At 38.9% G+C, this 25,012-nt stretch overlaps 1 protein-coding gene across 13 annotated transcripts in view; it reads right to left on the reverse strand.

The window, feature by feature from the left end:
* Positions 1 to 25,012, reverse strand: part of CADPS2 (calcium dependent secretion activator 2) — a 532,431-nt gene that overhangs the window by 132,768 nt on the left and 374,651 nt on the right. For all 13 annotated transcript variants that reach the window (XM_044920121.1, XM_044920119.1, XM_044920123.1 and 10 more), the window contains 2 exons: positions 21,206 to 21,342; positions 18,762 to 18,949 (listed from right to left, as the gene is read on the reverse strand). In XM_044920121.1, the coding sequence (XP_044776056.1) occupies positions 18,762 to 18,949; positions 21,206 to 21,342 (325 nt within the window). The remainder of the gene's footprint in view (positions 1 to 18,761; positions 18,950 to 21,205; positions 21,343 to 25,012) is intronic.

The following is a 25,012-nucleotide window of genomic DNA, read 5'->3' on the forward strand; positions in this document are numbered from 1 at the left end:
TAGCAGCTTTGCTGCAGTCATGCCTAAAGGTAACAGCTCCTTCTAAAATTATTTTTCCCAGGGCGCCTGGGTGCCTCAGTTGTCGGTCAGCTCAGGTCATGATCCCAGGGTCCTGGGATCCAGCCCTGCCTCAGGTTCCTTCCTCAGCGGGAATCTGCTTCTCCCTCTCCCTCTGTCCCTACCCCTGCTCCTGCTCTGTCAAATAAATAAAATCTTTTAAAAAATATTAAAATTCTTTCCAATAAATGCAAATATATCCTGTGTCATCAATATCTTCCTTGTCATTGCCATTATTAAAATAAACAAAACAATGATAACAAAATTCTAAATATGCCCCTGGTACTGTGCTATTTCATATGCATACACAGCAACCCATTCTCCAGACTCCAAGAAAGGAAGCTGCTGAAGCTCAGGGAGGTTAGGTGACTTCCCCAAGGTCGCACAGCTAGAAAGAGTAGGAGCCTGGACTTGAACCTAGGTTCTCTTGCATTCCAAATCTGGGGCTCTTAGTGCCCATGTCTTATTCTCTTTCCCCTACATTTCACAGAAAATAATAAAGAGGAAAAAAATCTCTATTAAAAAATGTAAACTGAGGTGCCTGGGTGGCTCAGTTGGTTAAGCAACTGCCTTTGGCTCAGGTCATGATCTTGGAGTCCTAGGATCGAGTCCCGCATCGGGCTCCCTGCTCAGCGGGGAGTCTGCTTCTCCCTCTGACCAACCCCAAGTGCTCTCTCTCTCTCTCTTTCTTTCTCTCAAATAAATACAATCTTTAAAAGAAAATGTAAACTGTATCTGAGAATGTGGAGTATTTTAAATATACTTACCTCAGACATTTTCTATATTAGTTATATAAGGCAGAAAGCTTAAATATCAATAAAATTTCAAATATCTGCTACTGAATCAGTCATTCTTTACTTTTTTAAAAGATTTTATTTATTTATTTATTTGAGAGCGAGAAAGAGAGCGTGCATAAGCAGGCAGAGCATCAGGCAGAGGGAGAGGGAGAAGCAGGCTCCCAGGTGAGCAGGAAGCCCGATGTGGGGCTCGATCCCAGGACCCTGGGATCATGACCTGAGCCAAAGGCAGATGCTTAACCAACTGAGCCACCCAGGTGCCACTGATAAAAAAAAAAAATCTCAACAAAGTCAGTCCTTAAAATTTGTACTTGCAAAAAGCAGCTTTAAGAGAAACTTAAACTACTTGTATTCTATGAACATTCATCTAGTAGACCCAGGGTAATAGAGATTTAAAATAATAGCTTTATAAACTCAGCTTATAAATTTATTGCTGTCAGCTGTACCTTCAAAACATACCCCAAGTATGGTTACAACCTCCTTAGTCTCCCTCTTCTAGTCTTTTCTATGTCAGAGTATTGGTAACACACTACAGTGAGCCTTTTCCAAGCCTAAGCCATACCTTATAATGCTAATATTCCAAAAGCCAAAATTCTTATAATGATCTGCAAGACCTTATAGAACACCCCCCCCCACACACACACACACACTCACTCTGATCTTCTCTACCCCTCCTAGCAGGTCCCTTCACTCCAGCCACTCTGGCCTCCTAGCTATTCCTCAAACACAGACTCAAACTCACAGGCCTCAGGGCCTTTGCACATGCTGCTCCCTGGGAGGGTCTTTTCCGAGGCACACAGGGCTTGCTCACTGTCTTCTCATGTCTACCCACATGACTCAGGATTAATGAGGTTACCTCTAACCACCTGCTGTAAAGGTGTAATCTTTCATTCCCACAGGTCTCTTCTCCTTTAACATGCTTTATTGCTGGTCATTGTACATAATATGCCATCACCCCACATGTGATAGATCTGTTTATTGTTTGCCTCCTTTGTGCTGCACCCCTGGTACCCAGAATGGTAGCTGGCAAATTGATGCTAAATGCTAAATGGCAAATAAATGCTAAAGACATGAATAAATGATACACCGAATATAAAAATACCAGCTATAGCAGATAATAAAAACTCATGAATGAGTAATATCACAAATATTGCTTATTGGTATTAATGGGGCATAAATTAATTGGAACATTTTAAATCATATAACAGTAGGTAAAACAGGAAATTTTTTGAAAAGCAAACAGTACAGGAATTATAGTTAAGTACTCTGGGTAAAAGATCTGACAAAAGTTAGCTGTTTTTACATTTAGCAGAAAATTTTTAGTATTTACCTGCCATTTTAATTATTAGTGAAATCATTTGCTTTAAGTCTCAATAAAAGAATTTTTCCCCTGAGATAATAAAAGTAATCTTTGATACTGATAAAAAGACAATGTTAAAATATGGTTATTGAAAATTCTAAAGTAAAAGGCCAATTTTCTGATTTGAATGTTAACTGGAGCTTAATTCTATGACTGATAAATAAATAGTAAAGTTGTTCCAATGAAAAAAAGGGCATTCTCATGTCTCGAGATTTAAACTTCTCATTTTTTTCCTGGGGCCTGTAGTTATTGAAATCACATGATTTTCGTAAGAATAGTGTTCCATGAAAGTTTAAGATATGAGCAAATTGTAAAAGACAGTTTAATGGTAGATGCATTTCCTTTAATTACAGATACAAACAAGTTAGGACACAGAACTTCCTTCTGGCATTACATAATAAGCAAAGGGACAGCAAATGTAGTTAGGTCTATGTTAATTATACTGGAAAGATTCTTAAAAAACGGAATTCGCACACAATGGAACTCTGCCGCTGATGCTCAACATCTTCCTCTTACATCTGCCTCTGGGTCTCATTCTGCCTTCAGAGAAAGCATCACATGCAGGCGCACGCGCGCACAGGCGCGCACGCGCACGCACACCCTTTTTTGAAAGGCAGATTTGTCCAAAAATAGTTCCTATACGTATTAAAGCCTATACAAATTAATTTTATTAAATTCCTACATGAACGAAGAGATCTCACGATGGATTTTAGAACTCGTGCTATTCGTCAATCTGGAAGATTAGGCATTTAGAAACAAACAGAATCCATTCTGTATTCTGGACATCTTGTCATCATTATCAACTCTTTCTGTAAAAAAGTACAATATAAGCTCTAAATTGAGAAGGGTGTTTTTGAAAGACTACTCAGAAACAAGAGAGAGGAAGAGTATTATCTTCTCCATCTTCTATCTCTCACGGCTGTTGAGGTAGTTCTGATAAGAAATTAGTTTCTATGAAGGAAAGAATCATTACATTATATTTCAAGAAAGATCTAAGAGAAAAAGAGTGTGAAACTGGATTGTAGAGTCAGGCATTTGAGCAGAAGAGCAAACATCAATGAGGGAATGCGCTTAAATATTTAAATATGGACTAACCTCACAGCATCACTTCCCTTGAACAGTTCATAGTTCACACATTTTATGGTCCTTTTTTCCAGTATAATATAACCTTTCAGAAGCCCATGAAGAACAATAAGAACGAATTTTTTTTTTAAAGATTTTATTTATTTATTTCAGAGAGAGAATGAGAGAGAGCACATGAGAGGGGGGAGGGGCAGACGGAGAAGCAGACTCCCTGCCGAGCAGGGAGCCCGATGCGGGACTCGATCCTGGGACTCCAGGATCATGACCTGAGCCGAAGGCAGTCGCTTAACCAACTGAGCCACCCAGGCGCCCAATAAGAACGAATTTTAATACCCATTTCATCTGGCTGCCTAACAGGTTTTAAAAAACAATGGTCCTGAAAACATCCTCCAAAAAAGAGGGTTAGAGAGCCCAAGGATTTTTTCTGGTCTCAAATTATGAGACCTTGCTGGAGGTCCATAATGGAAGCAAGGCATATTAAGGTGTTTGAGAAGTCTGAGAGTAAAGAAATCTGTTTGACATCACTTCTCAAAATTATTTAATCATGGGATCTCTCCACAATTCCCACTTAAAAGGCATCATTTAGTGCTGATGAGCCATCCGTTTTATTATTTAATGAAAATTGTAACATATTCCGTGGTTATTTTCTCAATCGTTTTATCAGCTAGACCAGCCTCTAGATACTTGAGGGATAAAAGTGTCCTTGGTTTTATAATCTCTAGGAGTCTGCATGTTGCCTGGAACAGAGTGCTCAGGAACTAATACCCCTGGAGTTAACATTGTGTAGACAAGTCTGGTAAATTGATGAGCTAGATTTCCCACCCCCCTCCCTCCCTAGCTCATCAAGTACGATCCTTTGTCATGGCAGTTTGGAGGCTTGCAATAAAACCTATTTTGCAAGCAATGACAGGGCAGATGACCAAGTTCATGGTGCTTCTGAGTTTCTTAGAGGCTTCTTTTTATGTGCCCTCTCCCATGAGGAATGTGGGACGTCTTAGCTTCCTTTAGACAAAGTGGGAAGGGGAGAGACACGTAGGGAGTAGCATTTCTGGACTGTCAATTCTGCTCACAGCACAGCAGGTAAAAGTCACTTTGCACTTCGTGTATTTCCCATCAATATCCATTTGTGAACAGAATAAAAAGGAGAGGAAGACACAGCATGAGAATAAGAAATGATGGGAAGAGAAGGAAGAAAACAACAGTCTCATATTTCTGTTCCCTAACCCAGAACACTTACTGTTCCAAACAAAATGGTACCTCATTTGGATGGTCATATATTGGTCACATAATCAGTGTCCTTTCATTTTCCCGGAAATTTTACTTATCCAGAAGAAATTAAATGACCCTTATGTTCATTGAGCTAGAAGAAACATTTTCTATGAGAAAATATTTTGCAAATGAAATTTTAAAATCCTGTTTTCTTTCCAAGCACTCCTCCCTAATTCTTATTTGTATTTCCTACTGTAGTCTATTTTCTTTGGAGGTTCTAAAAAATAAGATACTTCTTAAAAAATGCAGTAATTGGACTCTATGAAGATACGAGATCTTGTGACTCAGCTTTTTGTTAAGTTACTGATAAACACACAGGTCATGGACAGTAATCAAGGTGTTTGATAACTGGCCTCTCCTGGAATCAAACTAAATTCATTACTGCACATCATTCTACAAGTCAAGAGAAATAAAATATTACGGTGATTTTTAGATAAAAATAAAGAGCATAAGATTGGTAGTATTCTCTGATAGGTCATCTTTGACCCATATGTAATATTATTTTAACAAACCAATTTTTTAGTTAAAGGTCTATATGTACGTAATTTAGGAGAGCAATTCAGAAAAACACAAAGACAAAAATTAAAATTTCTTTAGATGTCCCAATCATAAATAATAGGTAATATCCTTTTGTAAATATAATTCCAGTTTTAGTTCTATAAAATCTAATCATAACTTTTTTTTTTAAAGATTTTATTTATTTATTTGACAGAGAGAGACACAGCGAGAGAGGGATCACAAGCAGGGGGAGTGGGAGAGGGAGAAGCAGGCTCCCCGCGGAACAGGGAGCCTGATGCGGGGCTCGATCCCAGGACCCTGGGATCACAACCCAAGCCGAAGGCAGACGCTTAACGACTGAGCCACCCAGGCGCCCCTAATCATAACGTTTTAATTCTGATTTATAATTGGATTCTTTTATTTTTTAATTCTTATAATGAAGTATCAGCATCTCACATTATTCAAATATCCTAATATATGCCTTTTAATAGAAGCATGATACTTCATTTTATGGATGTACCAGAATTTATTAATCCAATATTCCATTTGAATTTAGACTTTTTTCCTGTATTTCTTCCTACCATAAAGTATATAATATATTCTTGGGCGCCTGGGTGGCTCAGTTGGTTAAGCGACTGCCTTCAGCTCGGGTCATGGTCCTGGAGTCCCGGGATCGAGTCCCGCATCGGGCTCCCTGCTCGGCGGGGGGTCTGCTTCTCCCTCTGACCCTCCCCCCTCTCATATGCTTTCTCTCATTCTCTCTCTCTCAAATGGATAAATAAAATCTTTAAAAAAAAAAAAAGTATATAATATATTCTTTTTTTTTTTTTAAAGATTTTATTTATTTGACAGAGAGAGACACAGCAAAGAGAGGGAACACAAGCAGGGAGAGTGGGAGAAGGAGAAGCAGGCTTCCCGCTGAGCAGGGAGCCTGATGTGGGGCTGGATCCCAGGAACCTGGGATCATGACCTGAGCCGCAGACAGATGCTTAACCGACTGAGCCACCCAGGTGCCCTCTTGGGGTAAATTCCTAAAAGCATACTGTTAGTTTAAGTGGTGCTGTGGACTGAATTGTGTCCACCCTGAATGAAAATCATATGTTGAAGCCCTATCCCCCAATGTTACTACATTTGGAGATGAGCCGCTTAGGAGGTAATTAAGGTTAAAAGAGGTCAGTCATAAGGGTAGAGCACTAATCTGATAGGATTGGTGGCCTTATGAGAAGAGGAAGAATGAGATTTTCTCTGAGGACAGAGGGAGAAGGCAGTCATCTGCAAGCCAGGAAGAGAGTCTCCCCCAGCACCTGACTGCTGGCCTCTGACTTCTATCTCCAGAACTGTGAGAAAATACATTTCTATTGTTTAAGCCACCCAGTTGATGGAATTTTGTTACAGCAGCCCAAGCTAAGGCAAATGTAATGATATTTTCAACATTTGATAGATAGTACAAAATTGCTTTTTAAGAAAGTACTTATCAGTTTGCACTGTGACCCATGTGCGTGAAATAATTAATTTCCCTGCAACCTCATCAACTGCTGTTTTTATCATTTGTTATAATCATTTTCAATTTTATACATAAAAAGGTATTTCATTGTCTTAATCTATTAATTTCTGTGTGGTAAAATGATACCATTTTTCTGGTTTACACAGGGTCTTTCCAAGGGTCATAAAAATCATTGCATTTGATTAAGAACAATAGTTAATTGTAAACTCTACTTACCAAGTGCCCCAATATTTCACCCATAAAATTTGTAAACCAATGGTCCCATGTCATTCATTTCCTTACTTAACAGATATTTACTGAGTACCTGCCTAGGTCCTGGGGATAATACAAGTGTTATGGAACCTGGACTGGATTGCCCGACAGAAGAACCAAGCGGCACTCGGAGATCTTGGAGGATAGGAGGTTTATTTAATGCCGGTGGGCTCAGAGAGTGATCTCCAAAGGTCTGAGCTCCGAGCACAAAGGGGGCAATTTATACACTTCTACTTCCGCATACTTGGCGCTTTCGGCGCATGCGTGAAGCGGAGCAAGGAGAAGGACCCGGACTGGTGCGTGAGGGAAGCACAGCAGGGAGAAGCCACGGGAAGAGCCCCGGGGCAGGGGTTGGGACTCTCTCGCTGGCTTGGTCGGCCATCTTAGGACACAGATTTTCCTTATCACAAGCGCAACAAAAACGTCTCCTGCCCTAACAGAGTTTAATAGGGAAAGGCATAAAAAAGAAAAATCAGACAGTAATGTACAATTACACTGAAGAAGGGCAAAAGTATAAAGCTTTGAGGTAGTACGGATTTTCAGGGAAGGAGTCAGTTTGGGATGATATTGAAGTTGAGATGTGACAGACGAGCAGCAGTTAATCAGGTGGAACTTGAAGTAGAGGTTATAGAAAGGTCTCCAACAGGTTCTCCAGAGAGATGTTCAAATATTTTTTTTCCAAAATGCAAATTTTATCATGTGACTTCTGCTCCTAGTATAGTGGATTGACTTGATACCCCAAATATCCCTTTTCACTACAAAACACCTAAACACTGCGTGAGTTATAACAAGCATATAGTTAAATGAGGTAAACTTCTAAGACAGTGAAACAAATTCTCCAAAGGCTAGGAAAATGAAATGAACCAGAAACTGAAACCAAAGTAGGGATGAATATGAACACCAGGGCTGCCCTGGGGGAAAATGTGTGTATTAAGGAGGTTTTATAGCTATGTTTAAGAGAATGCACCACTGGGTCAGCGACCCCACGGACTGCTGAACCTGAGATTCCTGCAAAAACTGGGACCCATGAATGGGCTGTACTCTCAGTTAAAGGATGGTCCCGAAAGAATCAATATTCTTGTAATGGGGAGCCAACAAGAAAATCTGTTTCTACAACATCTAAAGAGTGAGTGAAGGAGTCTTTCCTGAGAATATGCATCATATGCCTGGCCTCACTAAACTGGGAACTACCTATGCAATCAAGAAATCGCCAAGATAAGAAAACAAAGTAGCTCCAGTAGCACCTCTGTCACCAAATAAAAGAGCAAACCCTCTTTAAAAGAAAGTATTCTCAAACCAGTCCTTGTAGGATTCTCATGAATTTCAAGTATATTTGCTTACTAAAAACAAAACAAACAGACAAAAAAACCAAACGCTAGCTGAATAAGAAAACAGAGACCATGGCAAAAATGTCAGTGGAAACAAGACATAAACACCTAGAAAATTTAGTTATTGAAATTGATCAGAAGAGAATTTAGGGCGCCTGGGTGGCTCAGTTGGTTAGGCGACTGCCTTCGGCTCAGGTCACGATCCTGGAGTCCCTGGATCGAGTCCCGCATCGGGCTCCCTGCTCGGCGGGGAGCCTGCTTCTCCCTCTGACCCTCCCCCCTCTCATGTGCTCTCTCTCATTCTCTCTCTCTCAAATAAATAAATAAAACCTTTAAAAAAAAAAAAAAAAAAAAAAAGAAGAGAATTTATAAAAGGTCTAAGGAAAAAAGGGGGGAGGGATAAAAACCAAGAATCAGATCAGAGATGTTCAGAAATAATCAAATGGGTTTAAAAAGGAACCCAATAGTATTTCCAGAACTAAAATATTTAGTAATTGAAATTAGCACTATGTGGGTTGGAAAGTAGATGTTATAGCTAAAGAGAATAAAGTAGAGAAAGGGTTGGCAAACTATAGCCCACCACCTGTTTTCATGAATAAAGTTTTATTAGAACACAAACCACACAGGGCACCTGAGTGGCTTAGTCATTAAGCGTCTGCCTTTGGCTCAGGTCATGATCCCAGAGTCCTGGAATCAAGCCCCGCATCGGGCTCCCTGCTCAGCGGGAAGCCTGCTTCTCCCTCTCCCACTCCCCCCTGCTTGTGTTCCCTCTCTCGCTGTATCTCTGTCAGATAAATAAATAAAATCTTAAAAAAAAAAAAAGGAACACAAACCACACTCATTTACATATTGCTCATGGCTCTTTTTGCACTAAAACACAGAGTTGAACAATTGTGGCAGAGACCATACGACCCACAAAGCCCAAAAGATTTATTATGTTTACTATCTGGCCCTTTATAGAAAAAATTTTGCCAAGTCCTGACTAGAAGAGAACTAAAAATATAACATAGAATTCAGCTGGAGAAATAAGTAGAATATGTATTACAGACATTAAAAGAGATACAGAAGATAAAATGCCTCATATATGATCTTTGGAATTTTAGAAAAGAGTGAGATTAGAGGAGAAACAGTATTTAAAGAGATAACAATATTCCAGGATGATGGCAAACATGGATCTTCACATCCAAATCAGAGTTTGGATCACATCCACAGGAATCACAAACAGAATCCATGAAAAGAAATCCACATGTAGATACGTTATAGCGAACGCACAAAACACTAAAGAACAAAATAATCTTGAAAGTATCTGGAGAGCAAAGACTAATCCCCCTCAAAAGAATGGCAATTTGATTGTAAACAGCCTTCTTATTGGTAACAAAGGAAGCCACAAGAAAATGGAGTATTATCTTCAAAGTTCTGAGAGAAAGTAACTGTCAATATAGAACTGTACACCTAGCAAAATTTTCTTTATAAAATGTGGATGAAACAAGCACAATTCCAAATAAAAATTCACTATCTATAGGTGCTCCATTATTGGAAATTCCAAAGAATATACTTTAAGAAAACGGAAAATAATTTCTAAATCTAAGCAAGTATTGAGTATAAAACAGAATATAAATAAACAAGGACACAACTAAAATACCAGGCAAAATAAGCATGTGAGAGGAAGGGCATGGCTGGAGCAAAATGTTCCAAGGTTTCTCCACTATTAGAAGGAGAGGAAATTTGTTGATTACCATAAAACTTTAAAATATAAGCAATATGCACAGTAAAATCTTAATGTTGGAAAATGTAAACTGTTGAGGAGGAAAAAATAGAAGATCCTGGATGAAACAAGAAGGCAAGAAAAAGAAAAAGCTTACAAACATGAGTCAAAAAAAAAAGAGGCCAAAATCAAATGGTAGAAATGAATTTACTTGCATCAACACACATGCTAATTGTAAATGGACTAAGTGGATTAAAAAAAAAACAAAACAGAAATTGTCATAATGGAGAATTAAATCAGAATCTAGTTTGCTATTTATAAGGTACACTAAAACACAAAAATACAGAAAGGCTAAAAGTATGAATAAACGTATCAGACAAATACCCACCAAAAGAAGGTTACATTAATAACCATCTAAGTAAACTGGAATGCAAAATGCATTGATAGTTATGAAAAGGATCATTAGATAATAATAATTTCCATTTACCAGGAAGATTTAACAATTTAAAACTTGAATGTACCTTAATAAATAACCTCAAGTACAAAGTACAATACAAAGTAACAACTGGCCTAAGCAGAAGGAAGAAACCACACGGTAGTGACAACTTTCCACTCGCCAGTCACGGAAAATACAAGAGGACTTTGAAGCATGTGTTATAACCAGAAAGTATCAAAGGATTTTTAAATTAAAAAAAGGATGGGGCACATCACAGGGAGTCAGCCTAAAAGAGCTCTCAATGGCGCAAACTGGAATAATCCGAGCAACAAAATAAAAGCAGAATCAGATTATAACCCAGAGTACCAAATAACTACATATGAATCGGACTGACATAAACAAATGGTTGATTAAATAGAGGAGAATGGACAATTTTCCTTGCAGAAGAATTCCAAATGAAGTATGTAACTGGTCCTCCCTCTGGGAAGTGCCATTTAATTCCACTTGAGTGTGAGTTGGACCTAGTGACTTCCTTTCAAAAAATATAGAGAAAGCAAAGTACTATCTTTAGAGTGGAGAAACCTGGCATACATTACCTTACCCACATGATCATGGCTAACATGACCAGTGATGTTCTATGGGTATCATCTACTCCCTGACAGGCTGAGAGAAGAGAGTATTTCATCTCTTCAAAAACCCATCACCTCTAACCATGAAAATGTCACACAAACCCAAGTTGAGGGATGTTTGACAAGATACTCGACCAGAACTCCCCAAAACTGTCAAGGTTGTGAAAAACAAGACAAGACTGAGGAACGGCCACAGATCAGAGGAGCCATGACAATTGAATGCAGCATGAATGGCATCCTGAGTTGGACCTTGGGACAGAAAAAAAGGACATCAATAAAAAAAAATGGACTGGGATCAATAAAAAAAAAAATGGACTGGGAAATCCCAGATAAGAACCGGTAGTTAGTTAATGGTAACGTGCTAATGCTGGTTTCTTAAGTTTTGACAAATGTACCATGCTAATATAGGATGGTAACATTAGAGGGAACAAATACAGAAATTCCCTGTAATATCCTCCCAATTTTTTTGCAAATCTAAAATTATTCTAAAAAGTTGATTTTTAAAAAAATTAATGAAAAGGAGAAGGAGCAGTCTAGTTCAACAAAGCCAAAAGTTACATTATTGAAAAGACTAATAAAGTTTACGAACTTCTGGCACGATGAACTGAGGGGGAAAAAAAGAGAAGGTAAAAATAAACAATATTAGAATGTGTAAAAAGCAGGTAGAGCAAAAAGTACAAAGAGAACAAGGTGAACTTAATATCAACGCATTTGAAAACTTAGATAAAATGCACTATTTCTTGAAAAGCCGTAATCTGACAACACTCACTCAGATAAACAGAAAGCTTGTACAGTACTTTAACTACAAAATATACTAATGCAGTAGGTAAAAATCTTTCCACATATAAGTCTCAAAGCCCAGATAGTTTTAAAGATGAGTTATTGATAAATATTAAAAAAAAAAAAGTCATTTGACACTTATCCAGAGCAAGCTGGAAAGCTCCCCGAACTCATTTTGTATGGCTATGATAACCTGGATACCACATCTTGACGGGAGCAGTATGAGAAAGGAAAATAATAGGCCAATTCTGTGCATCAACATAGATCTAGGAGCACCTGGGTGGCTCAGATGGTTAAGCGTCTGCCTTCAGCTCGGGTCATGATCCCAGGGTCCTGGGATCGAGCCCCACGTCTGGCTCCCGGCTCGGCTGGGAGCCTGCTTCTCCCTCTCCCTCTGCCTCTTCCCTGCTCATGCTCTCTCTCTCTCTCTCTGTCTCAAATGAATAAATAAAATCTTTAAAAAATAAAAATAAGGGGCAGCTTGGTGGCTCAGTTGTTAAGCGTCTGCCTTCGGCTCAGGTCATGATCCCAGGGTCCTGGAATCGAGCCCCGCTTCGGGTTCCCTGCTCCACGGGAAGCCTGCTTCTCCCTCTCCCCCTGCTTGTGTTCCTTCTCTCGCTGTGTCTCTCTCTGTCAAATAAAATCTTAAAAAAAAAAAACAAAAACCCATAGATCTAAAAACCCTAAACTGACTGGTAATAGTAACAGTAAGTGGTATAGATGTGCATAGACAGCTTTTTATGTAACAGCATTACATACTACATTCTTAAAAAACTTTAGCACATTACAAAATTACATGGAAATCCAAGTGAAGACCCCAAACTTTTCCACACCTAATTCTAGACACTAAGAAGGCTCCAAAGGTCCCACGCTTAAGAAAAGCTACACTAGTGGGGTAGCTCTTGAAGCTGTTGTTAACCTGATTTGAATTCTAACACTGAAAAAACCCTTTGTCTTCTCTCTTCCTCAATGATTTATGGCTCTTTTATGCATTATTTCAGAAAAATCTTTAGCTTTATGCTGTGAATGAATGGTGTGGAGGGAAAACAGAGGCAACTGACCTTAATAACTATTCCTCAAATTGCAGTCTAGTGACTTACCTTGGATGACTGTGTTCCTGACTCCTGCTTTCGGCCACGTCTTTGCCACTGTCCCATTAGGCCCACAGTGTTTTCCAGCAACATGAGGGACGCAGCATTGATATAATTATTCATAATGAACAGATGAGAAACTGAGGCTCAGACAGGACCAACTGCTCAAAATGAAATGGGACAGCCAGGACAGGAAGGTGGATGTTCTGACTCCTAGCTCAGTGCTATCTGCAACATACTAAGTCTCTTCACCTACCACTCACTTTTTGTTTTTGTCTGTCTTGTTTTGAAAGGCATAATTACTTTGCTCTAGTACTGAACTCCAAGCTCGGTGGGGACAGATGTTATTGCTGGGCAAGCCTGACTGAGGTAGATTTGAGGTTGTTCTATAGTTTCTGATAGAATCCACAAAGAAGCCTCAGAGTATACTGAAGACGTACTCATTGATCACTGTCCCTTCTACCTTTGCACCCGTAGCATGAAACCTGTTCACCTGGCCATATTACATGAAGACAAACCTTGCTTACAGCATTTGATCTGGTTGCCCACCTGTCCCAGAAGCGAGTCTCCAGATTCGCAACTGATAGGACATTTACACTTGTTTTCTCTATGTCATGTATCAAAGACTAGAATGAAGAAGTAAGCGGTAAAGGAAAAAAAAAAGTCGTAAGGAAAATCCTTGATGAGCCTATTTGATGCAATTATCCATGATTTTCCTCAAAAAGGCATCATGGTCTCTAAAGTTAGAGACAGGAAGTTGAGGCACAATTTCTGAAGTGATAAATAAGAGGAAATGTTATCATCTATGAAGACAGAGACATTGTCATATAATAACGTGACTGATCCCACGGAGGCCACCTACTACTCTGTGACATAATCTGGAGTCCAGAGAAAGTAGTGATTACTTTGTATATGCACTCCAGTCACGTCATTGTCCAGTACCTGTACTTGAAAGCTGGCGCAGCCAAGCTGGCCCTTGTCAGGTGCGGAGCAGGCCGCAGACGGCCCTACTAAACTGCCCCAGAGCCCGTGAAGACATTGGATATACACCTTACGGTAAACGGACACAAAAAAGCCATTCTGTGTTGCCGCTTCAGTTTCCCCACCCTCAGCCTGACAAGCAAAACCGAGATGTATAACCACACGTATCAACCTAGAACTTTGCCCTGTAATGCATTGTCTCTGGAAGTCTCTTTTCTCCTTGCTGTGGGTCCTCAGCGGCGCGATCGCCGAGTGTGAGGCTGTCCTCCTGCAGAAATGTGTCTGTTTCTGTCCTTGACTCACTTTTTTCTTTCTTCCTTTCCTTTTCTCTCTCTTCCTCAGTCTTAGCACCAGCCAGACCTTTTCTGTTTAACTCTATTCTTTTATTCTGAAACGCTCCGAGTGCTATTCACGGGAGATGTGGTGGCAGAGAGCACCTAGAGAGCTCAAAGCTGTGTAATAGGATGTGCTCCCGGAAACATTTCCGATCCAGACAGCACTGTTGTCCTTCACTTCAGTCGATAACAAAAGGCGATCCTTTTTCCTTTTGAATTTTTGACAGAGATAGCTCAGGTAATGAGCAAAAACGGTGCTCTGAATGTGTGTCTTGACAGACATAAAAATGATCATAAAGAGAGACTATGGCAAGCACTGTAGGAAAGTCCGACTTGACACTGACAGTATTTTCAACAAAAGTCTATATAAATATCAGATACTGCAGACCTGGATAAGAGGAGCTTATGTTCATAAGGCGAGGTTGCTAAAACCCGAACATTCTATTAGCAAAAACACTGAAGAGTCTAATTACATATGTGCTGCAATATTTGCACTTAGCATGAGGTATTGCAGCTCTACCTACTTTTCCCGGTTTTCTCCTCTCACAATTTACATCCCCGTGGCTGACTGGCAAAGGCAAGCATGATAGGATAACAACTAATCAATACTGATAGAGTATAATTACCATATTTCCCCTTTCACACATGACACCTTAGAGTTTCAGAAAGGTTAAGTGATTTGCCCAACCTGGGTCCCTTTGCAGATTTTAGAGTCAGACTCAAGTAGGCATCTTTTGCCTCTTTTTTTATGCTTTCATTGTGACAGCATGACATTTCTGAATGACATCTGTTAGACTCTAAAGATTACAGGAAACATCATACCCCTTCAGTTTATCTTAGATAACTTCTACCTTAAACTGAGGTTCAAATTTCCCTAAAACCGGCATTTCTCCTTTTTCTTAAGCTCCATGTCACCCAAATGTTGAATCCCAGACCGACTCCAATTTGTTTTATACCACCCAGAGATACCTGGAAATGTACACATTTTAACCTGGAAAATTGATTTAATGTGTAATATTAGGTATAATGCATGCATGAACATATAAACACACCTTAAATTACACTTTACAGTGTACCATTATAAAGAAAACAATAGTTTTACAGAATAAAAGTAACTATGGCAACCTATAGATTCAAATCACGCTGCCTTGAGGCAGCAGCTCCCAGGTGCCTCAGTAACTTTCCATTAAAATGTGTCTCAAACACACCCGTTTTTGGGGAGGCATCAGCTGAATTTCCTACTTAATGTTCTCAATTTGATTATCCCTTTCAGTGTTAATGACTACAATAATCTGATCATACACAATTCTTTGGGTATGTCTGTTTCACTGCAATCTTTTTATCCTCTTGCATTTCCGAGCCCTGCCTAACGTTGGGAGACCTCTCTTTTGATATCCACTGGTTGGGAGGAAGACAGAACCAGGAGCTAAGAAACCGGTTTAGTAAAAAAGTCGCTCATGTTGGCTCTCCGTTAGCCATCCCAACTGTCCCCTGTTCTCGCCGCTCCCTTACTGCCCCCGCCCCGCCCAGCAAAGTTTGTGGAGTGCAGACGGTTTACTTTGGGGTAATGGGAGACAGGACTATCATCTGCAACTTTCCCCTAATTCCCAAGTAAGGCTGAGTTCCATAATGAGGTAAAATCCTGACCAGATGCTGAGACTAGGATTGGTTTTATTTTACTGTGGGATGAGAACTGGCAACGACGACGACTTCAATTCAAAAATATTTATTGTGGGGGCACCTGGGTGGCTCAGTCATTAAAAGCGTCTGCCTTTGGCTCAGGTCATGATCCCAGGGTCCTGGGATCGAGCCCTGCATCGGGCTCCCTGCTCAGCGGGAAGCCTGCTTCTCCCTCTCCCACTCCCCCTGCTTGTGTTCCCTCTCTCGCTGTGTCTCTCTCTGTCAAATAAATAAATAAAATCTTAAAAAAAGTATTTATTGTGTGCCCACAACATGCAAGGCAATGTGGCACATCCTCCTACAGAGCATAACAGGTGAAGAGAACCAGTTTTTGCCTTCAAAATATGACCTTGTGGGATAGAAGAAGGGCAGTGTGTGTGGATTTAGCATGTAGGTTTGCATGATAAAGTTTATAAGGAAACTACAGATAAAAGGCGTTTGGTGTTTGTGTTAACAGAAGTCTTCTTCAAGGGCTTTTATGATATCGGACTATCACAAACTTGGAAAAAGAGAAACATTACGTGGAGAATAAACAAGTTGCCTGGGGTAAAGATTATGTGGGGAGGGATACTTGGAGAGAAGTCTGGGTAGATGCGAAAAGAATGATGTTGAGAAAACCCTAATACTATAGCTTGGAACTTATCTTTAATTTCATAATCAAACAAGAATCTGAAGTTTTCCAAAAGGAGTATAATAAAAGTTAATCTGTTATTTTGAAGGTGATTGCTAGACTGTTGTAGGGAGAAAAAGAAGTAGTAGAGAGATGCATAAAAATAAATAAGCAAGAAGAAAAAGAAGGCTTGAGTTAGGAGAGTGCAATGGAAATGATACAGACCAACTTGAGGGGTGCTACAAAGGCAGAGCATTGGCATGGGCAACAGACTGGGTCTAGGAGGTAAAAGAAAAAGATGAATGAAAATGAATAGGCCATGAATGGAAGTGATATTCACATAACTAACGCAGTCATTCATTCATTAACCAAATGTTTACGGAACACCTATTTTGTGCCAGGAGTGTTACTTTTTGCCAGGCACCCTGTTAGGAGCTAAAAGAGGTACAGGAGCTGGTTTAGTGAGATGATGGACTTAATTTCTTTTTTAAACATTTATTTATTTTAGAGATGGGTGGAGGGGCAGGGGGAGAGGAGAAAGAAAATCCCAAGCAGACCCTGCACTGAGCCCGATGTGGGGCTCGATCTCCACAACCCTGAGATCATGACCTGAGCCCAAATCAAGAGTTGGATGCTTAACCAACTGAGCCACCCGGGCACCCCAAGATGATGGACTTCATTTTATACACAGAGAGTTGAAAGTGCCAGAACATTCAAGCTGTCAATTGTCGATAGAGACCTATAGCTTAGGAGAGTAATTGGTTTGGAATTCTGTATAAAGACAGGTCACTGAAGCTGTGGAAAGGGGCAAGATCACTGAAGTACAATTTTTCTGTGAAGTAGAAAAATTCTCAGAACAGAGCAAGTTCAAGAACAGATGTGAGAAAAGAACTATACTGCACTTGGGAGTCTGGAGTAAAAAAAAGTTATTAGCAAAGAGATGGTCAAAAATAAATAAGAAGGGAGCTGAGATGAGATAGTGCTGCATCAGGGCAAATAAGCAGCGTCTCAAGCAGCACAAGCCCTTGGAAAGTCCAGAGCATCAGCTTTTCAATGGGAGTAAGGAGGGCGAAGCTGGAGAAAAGGCTACTGGATTAGGTCCTTACCCAGTCTATCTCAAGAAGCCTTGTTGGCAATGAGAGGAATGGAGATGGAAATTTGGTTGGGAAGATAAAAGAGAACAATGGAAAGGTAGCTTGACAGCTTAACGATACTTAAGACAATATGAGCTACCAGTTAACTTTTTTTTGACTATTCATGTGCCAGGCACTGTTCGAAGTGCTTGATATACATTAATGCATTTGATCCCTATGATGATTCATGAATTCTGAAAGACATACTCTGTTATATCTTTCCCACAGATAGGGAATTTCAGACAAGACTAGATTATGAAGCTTGCCCTACCTCATACTATTAATTCGTATTACTTTGAACCCAGGCAGTCTGACTTCAGAGTCCCTTGACCACTCTGTTCTGTTGTGAGGCTAGTAAAAGCTTACACAGGCTTGTGGGAAGAAAGGAAGTACAGAGAGAGAGAAAGAGAAGGAATAATGGTTGAAACAAGCTAAAAGGGGGATGGCAGAAAGGGTATCTCCTTTGTGGGAGGAACCCCAGAAAAGGTTCCCTTGGAACAGGATTAAGAGAAGAGAGGGACTGAGACACAGAGAGATTTTAAGCTTCTAGAGGCACATGATGGTGGGGGCCTGCATTAGGTGACTTTTTAACCTTTTGGCTCAAAATACAAAAAGGGGACACTTGTTCCTAAAGTATAGATTAGGGGGGCTCCTTGCTTAGTGGGGAGCCTACTTCTCGCTTTGCCTGCCGCTCCCCCCTGCTTGTGCTCTCCCTGACAGATAAATAAATAAAATTAAAAATAAAATAAAATGAAGTATAGATTAGGAAAGGGGCTAAGAGAAGACTCCACATAAACCTCCTTATTTATCTTGCTTTATCAGTGAAAGCTTATTCCACAGTGGAAAAGCAAGAAGCATCAGGTATACACAAACCCATCAGCAAGCCTTACCCAGACATACATATGCATAACAACAGAAATACAGAGGACACTTAAGCTGTGCAGCCCCTAGTACTAGGTGGTACGAAAGAACTAAAAGGCAACTTCTAACCTCAGAGATATTCTCTTCCTTTCTCTTTCAAGTGGCTTTAACGGCAAAAAGAAACCTAAAGTGCAGCCAACCTAAATCAACAGCATATTGATGTACATTTTTCCTTTGTGAGTTTTCTCCCCGCCTCCTGCAAGAAGTGTTTGCTATTTAAAATCAGTTACTAGGTGATAGTGGCAAAGCACATTTTTCTCTCTTCCTAGGTCAACCCTACACATTTCACTGTGTGTTTGCAAGTAAAAATACCTGTTGCCGTGCACATGAGAGGCGCAGAATGCAAAGCTGTAATGGAGCAGGGTTGGGTCAATGACGGCACCATTTTCTGAATGTTCCATCAGTTCTGTAAGGTAGCAGAGATGTCTGTGACAGCCTCTCACACCATAACGGGCACAGTACTCATCTAACACAAAGACTTGGCCAGGGCTAAACCAACCCTGCAAAAGAAAAAAAAATTTTCCTTTCTGTACTAGGATTTGCTTTTCTTCAGGCACTCTTTGACATTATAAGAAGAAGCTGAATCCAAGTGTCTTTTGACATTTTTTTTTATTAGTGGTATGTTTCATGTTATTTTCATAAAGCTAATGTCATCAATTTTGGACCTGATCTGGGACACTCGTAATCGAATACTATTCTCTCTTCATTGCCACGGCAAGACACGGGCTACCTGCTTTTCTCCACTGTCATTCAAAATCGGCCAAATTTATTCACAGTATCTAAATCATCAGTCACAGAGAATAACATTCTGAAAAACTTCAAACCCTGTATGAATCAATTTTAAAGAGAATGGTTAAAGCAGATACTATAATTGAAATTGCCTAGTTGCCAAAAACATTTTATAAAGTGAACTAAGAAAATTCCAGTTAAGTTTAGTGGTAGTAAATGTATACTATTTGGTAATTTGCATATTTGGGACATTGTTCTCATTCTCTTTGTCCCTCTAGGACCAATATAACAAGGGCTAATGGCTTACAATAGTTTCTGGTTCTCTTAAAATGAGATGTGAAGGGTGCGTGTGTGTTCGTGGATGCTTGTGAACCATCTGAACCAGCAGGTAGCCTGCTTGGCTAACACCAGAGGTCAGGGTTAAGCAGAGTTGCTTTATAAAACGTTTCGATGGATAATATGGACTAAAAATAAACAGTTTTAAAAGGGGGCAGGATAACTGTGCAAGAGAAGAAAAAGATGGGTGAGAAATGCAAAAAGGTAAGACAGCAATAAGACAAAGCAGAGGGGAGAAAAAAAGAGCAAATACTGTGGTGATGGTGCAGGCGCTCAACTAGACAGACAACATGTCTGTGTAGTATTAGAACCGCCATGCCTGTGCGTTACTCCGATCTCCAGCTTAGACACATAGGCTACAGTTCAGTGACCTTTAGTGAAATGCTCAGGACACTGAAAATCAATTGTTGAGTCATGGTTTACATCCAGGGCCATCCTGCCTCCAAACAGTCTCTTCACACCGTGCTTACTACCCTCTAGATACAGTTGAAGACATACTGTAGTGTTCTCAGACTCCTCATCACGTGGGATCATCCACATAACCCAAACAACTTCTAATCATTCAGTAACTCCCTCCGCTGAGTGGAATCCACCAGGGAAGTCCCTTATTGGTGTCCACTCCAGGTGTTTCCCCCTGGAAAGATAGCATAGGGTTTTGTGATGCTCTTACTCTTCATGTAAAGTTTGGGCTGGATGGGGTTTAAGCCATAGTTACATGTTGAATAAGCAGTACTTAATAAAAAGTCTATAAATGATTTATCATGTAAAAAAATTTTAAAAAAATGATTTATCAGGGCAGTAAGTCGTCATCACAACAATAAGTGGTTTCAGTTCTTCCTGTCTATTCAAACATCTCCAATGAGCTTGAGCATATCCTGTTGGAAATCTTAAAGACAAGGTAGCTTTACTGTAGGTAGCTACCACATTCAGGAGCCAAGAGACTGTGGTGATAGAAACAGGGATAGTCTGGCTGGATACATTTCTGAGGAACTGCCACTGACAATATAAATCCTTGGAAGGGCACATATGGATGCCTAGGCTGCAGTTTAATTGCCCACATTCTGAGGAAGTCAAGCATTCCTTCAAAATGTAAACTATACTTTATATTCCAAGTTTTGGCTGGTTTCAACACAGAGTAGCAGTTTACTCGATTCAATCCCATTTATTTATTTTTTTTAAGGAATTCAAATTATCTTTGGAGGGCTAAATGAAACCAAAGATTTTCAATGTTACATGTGGCCCTGTCGTATTTCTCGCACTGTTTCTTTCCCCCATCACTTGGGTTGTCCTTCTAGGAACAAAAGAGAAAAATGAAAGATAGCAGCATTGGGTGAGCAGAATTTAAACCTTAAAATGTCTATACAGGTGTTAGTAAATCCTGTCCCAGAGGTTGTTTTATCTTCATTAAAGCCTTTATTTTCATTCAGCTTTCTCCAGAGGGACTGGTAAACCACAATTCAGGGTCTGTTTGAGTCTATTCTCCTGTCTATTGAGTGGCCCAGCAGTGGTCTTCAAGTGTATAATTTTCAAATTGGGAAGCAATCGATTGGAATCCTTCATCCTTAACTCCCAACTACAGTTATTAAAGGAGTCAGGAATAAAATGCCGCTTCATAACAAGTGTTTCTCACTTAAAAAAAAAAATCTTTCATTCTAACCTATAGGAGACTGGAGAGACAGACTTGTACTTACTAAGCAAGAATAGGAATCATTCAGTCTGTGATCCAAAGTCTGCCTCTGCAGTATTCTAAAAAGGAAGGCGTGGTCAAGCTTGCAAGGATTAGCAGAAATAAACTCATCCATACCATGTTTCTGAAAACGGTCTGCATCTGTAAATTCAAAAAAGCAGGTATAATACATTTATTTTTCTGGCTTAATAATGGGCAAATACAGTTTTTGAACACAAAATGCATGCCTCATGATAATAGACTATTTTGTATTACAAAAAATACGATGCCAAGAATTCAGCATAGTAACATAGATTGTAATTTTTTGGAGCCTAATGAATAATGACCTGGAAAAATCTGCAAATCATTTGAAATGAGGAAATTTCTATTTTCACTCTAAGCTACTTTTAATATTCATCAGAGAACTAATCTTATTTTCCAATTTTAAGAAAGGTAGATGTGTTTTAAGTATGTATTTACAGAAGGAACCGACTGGAAAAGAACCCAGATCTATTCATAAAAAACAGCAACGATGGCTAGAAGCTTGTTTTCCAAATGGCAAACTAGGGCAGAAATGAACACACAGGCTTCCGCTGGACCACTTCCAGTCTTTTTTTTTTTTTTGAGTCTTATTTAATGGGACCAACCTTAATGTAGAAATGGCAATGAATGCTCTCAAGCTTCAAGTTTAGGAGACATGAAAAAGGGAGCATCATGTTTGTGCAAATATGCAGACAAAGCATAACGTCCCAAATGGCACTTCAATCAAAGGTCCAAATTTACTGTTCTTTACAGACTGCATCTTTCAACGCCTGTAGACCCTGCGGGTTTATCAAAAGGCAAGCTTTTATGATTGCTTTCATTAATGGTATGTTTTGTCGAAGTCTTCAATGTGAGTTATTTACTAAGTATATAGAGAAAAAGCCACACACCACCCAAAAGGAGTGCTGGGGTGTTACTACATTAGCTCTGTTAGAAATGTAGCGCACATCGGGCAAGCAATCAGTTATCGGGATAAAAGTGGACTCTCCTGACAATGGTAGAGCTGAGGCTCCATTGTTCCTTAAAATTCATAGACAGATCTCATTCTGGTAATTACAAAAAGTAGAGTCCTAAATGTAAGCTGAATGTAGTTTTTAAAACCTATATGGCACAATCCTAAAATTGCAAAGGAAAGGAGACAAAAGTTTATTGATTAAATGCAATTATAGAGTCAGGCTCATAATAAAACTCAGTATTGATCTGTGGACATGATGCTAACATAATCAGTCACATTTAGATATTTAGCCCAGATCATATTGATCCTATGTCAAGTTCAACTTTCAGCCATACTTGTGGATGGAAGAACTATGTAATTCAAGCTGAAGGGTCTTCAGAATCACATTAAAAAAAAAAAAAAGATCTCACATCAGTGACAGATATCAAAAGGTGAATGTAGCAAGTAAGCATCAATGGGAGTTCATTGACGATGGAAGGTATGAGGTTATGATCCAAGGAGAAATTGGCATATGTTTTCCTTTACATTTACTAATTACTTAACTGAATGATTAAATGCATTACATGTGGTAAATTAGTATTAATTGGATGAATACTAAATGTTATTAAACCGCTTTTCCTGAACTGAGAAATAAGACAATTCAACTTCTCTCATATTTTATTCTTATGTCTGATGGTCTTTCAAAGGAAAGTCTTTCAAAGTTACATATATGATAATGTGAAATAATATGAGTAGACAGAATACTGAAAAATGCAAGGCACATATATTATAAAACCATTATTTTGTATTTTAAAGAATCTTAAAATCTTCATTTATCCATTTATTTGAGTAAAAAAACTTTTAGTGTCACCTTTATGTAATTCCTAGTTTTATAAAACAACTGCTGAATTTTATTATTTCTTTCACCAGAGAAGGTCATAACAAGAAGTTAAAAATAACACCAATTAATGACTTATCTATTGAGAACAGGATATATAAGAAATTCCAAAGAAAATCCATCATTCTTTTATTCTACAAAATATATACATTACATATTTAAATACATACAGTATGTTCTACATAATCCTCTTTTTACTTCTGCCTTTTATAAAGGTTTATAGGAGCAAAATTTTTATTTTAAAGCAATGGGTATATAGTCTTTAAATAGTACCTACAAGTTCTTGAAAAAAAATGAGCCTGTTTCATTTCTATAATTAAATCATATTTTCAAAAATGAATATACTTTATGAAGCATTTTCCTCAAGAAATGTAATTCTAAACTATATATTTGCTAATGTGTCAAGCCCTTTGGAATCACACACATGAATGAAAAATTACTTTGCCAATGATTACCTTTAGTGATAAAATATTTCTAATAGCAATTTAAATCACAAAAACAGACCCCATATTGACAGTGATAAAACTTGTAGGCGAACAATATTCTATAAAAAAAACAAAACAACCTACAATCTCTCTGGCGCTATGATTCTATGAAAGCGAAATGTATTCTTAGGGATTATCCCATCTTCAAAACACAGGCTGTAAAGACCAAGAATCTCTCTTTCTTTCTTTTTATGTCTGATAAGCACAATTTAAAATATTTTATGCAATCTGAAGAGAAACCAGAGTGAAGGGGAGGAAATCGGAGGGGGAGATGAACCATGAGAGACTGTGGACTCTGAGAAACAAACTGAGGGTTCCCGAGGGGAGGGGAGTGTGGGGGGATGGGTTGGCCTGGTGATTGGTATTAAAGAGGGCACATTCTGCGTGGAGCACTGGGTGTTATACGCAAACAATGAATCATGGAACACTACATCAAAAACTAATGATGTAATGTATGGTGATTAACATAATAAAAAATAAATATTTTATGCAAATATACTTCACCATGCACCACTGATTCATTAGTTTCCATGAATTTATGAAGAAATAAATTTTGAAAAAGCAACAGTTTTGATCTCCCTGTGTGAGAAATCTTTCACTTTAAAATCCTCTCATGAACTAAAGTAAAATAAGAAAACATCTATTGTTAAAATATTACCTAGTTTTTTATTTCTGTAAAATGATATTTTCATATAGTTTTCTCTTGGCATAACATATCAACATCTACTCTTAGAAAACACAGAGTTATCATCTGGATCAAATGAACTGTGCTTTCAATCAATTACATAACCAAATGCAAGGCTTGGAGACTTGCTTTAAAACTGGGTTATGCTCGATTATCTTCAATTAATGTTTATTAAAACACAAAATTATGGTGACTAGTTTTAAATGAAAAATTATTCATGGCACTAATCAAATGTTCGCTGATAATGACAAATTTCAGTTCAGTTTGTCTTCCAAAACGATGTAAGAAAATTATCAAAAGAAACCAACAAGATATGAGCTTGAACAATGCACAGCAAAACTGTCATAAATTGTCATGATTAACCTATGGACTAACTACAGATGTGGGACATGGTAATTGAGGATACTGGTGGAGAGTTTCTATGGTAACAATTGGATATATGCTCCAGCATCTTTAGGTGGTACTGTCACCAGGTGTGGAAGAAGTGGATGGAATAAAACCCAAATTGAGAAAAATTATTATTTGCTATAGATTTATGGAATTATAGAAGCTTATTCAAATGGAACCTGAAAATTTAAATTTTTAATTAGGGTAATAGCTGTTGGAAGTCAAGGGAAAAGAATAAGTAGGCTGATGGTACCAATTTAAACAGTTAACACTGACTTGAAAATAGCTAGCCTACAAAACAACGTGAGGACTATTAGTAACCTGGTAGGCCCCGCTGTGGTGTGCGCGAGGGGGCTCTTTGGTGGGCACTGACCACGGCCAGCCCCTATGTGCTCCAGAAT

This window comes from Neomonachus schauinslandi, chromosome 12 (assembly GCF_002201575.2).
Source record: "Neomonachus schauinslandi chromosome 12, ASM220157v2, whole genome shotgun sequence".
Classification (NCBI taxonomy): Eukaryota; Metazoa; Chordata; class Mammalia; order Carnivora; family Phocidae; genus Neomonachus; species Neomonachus schauinslandi.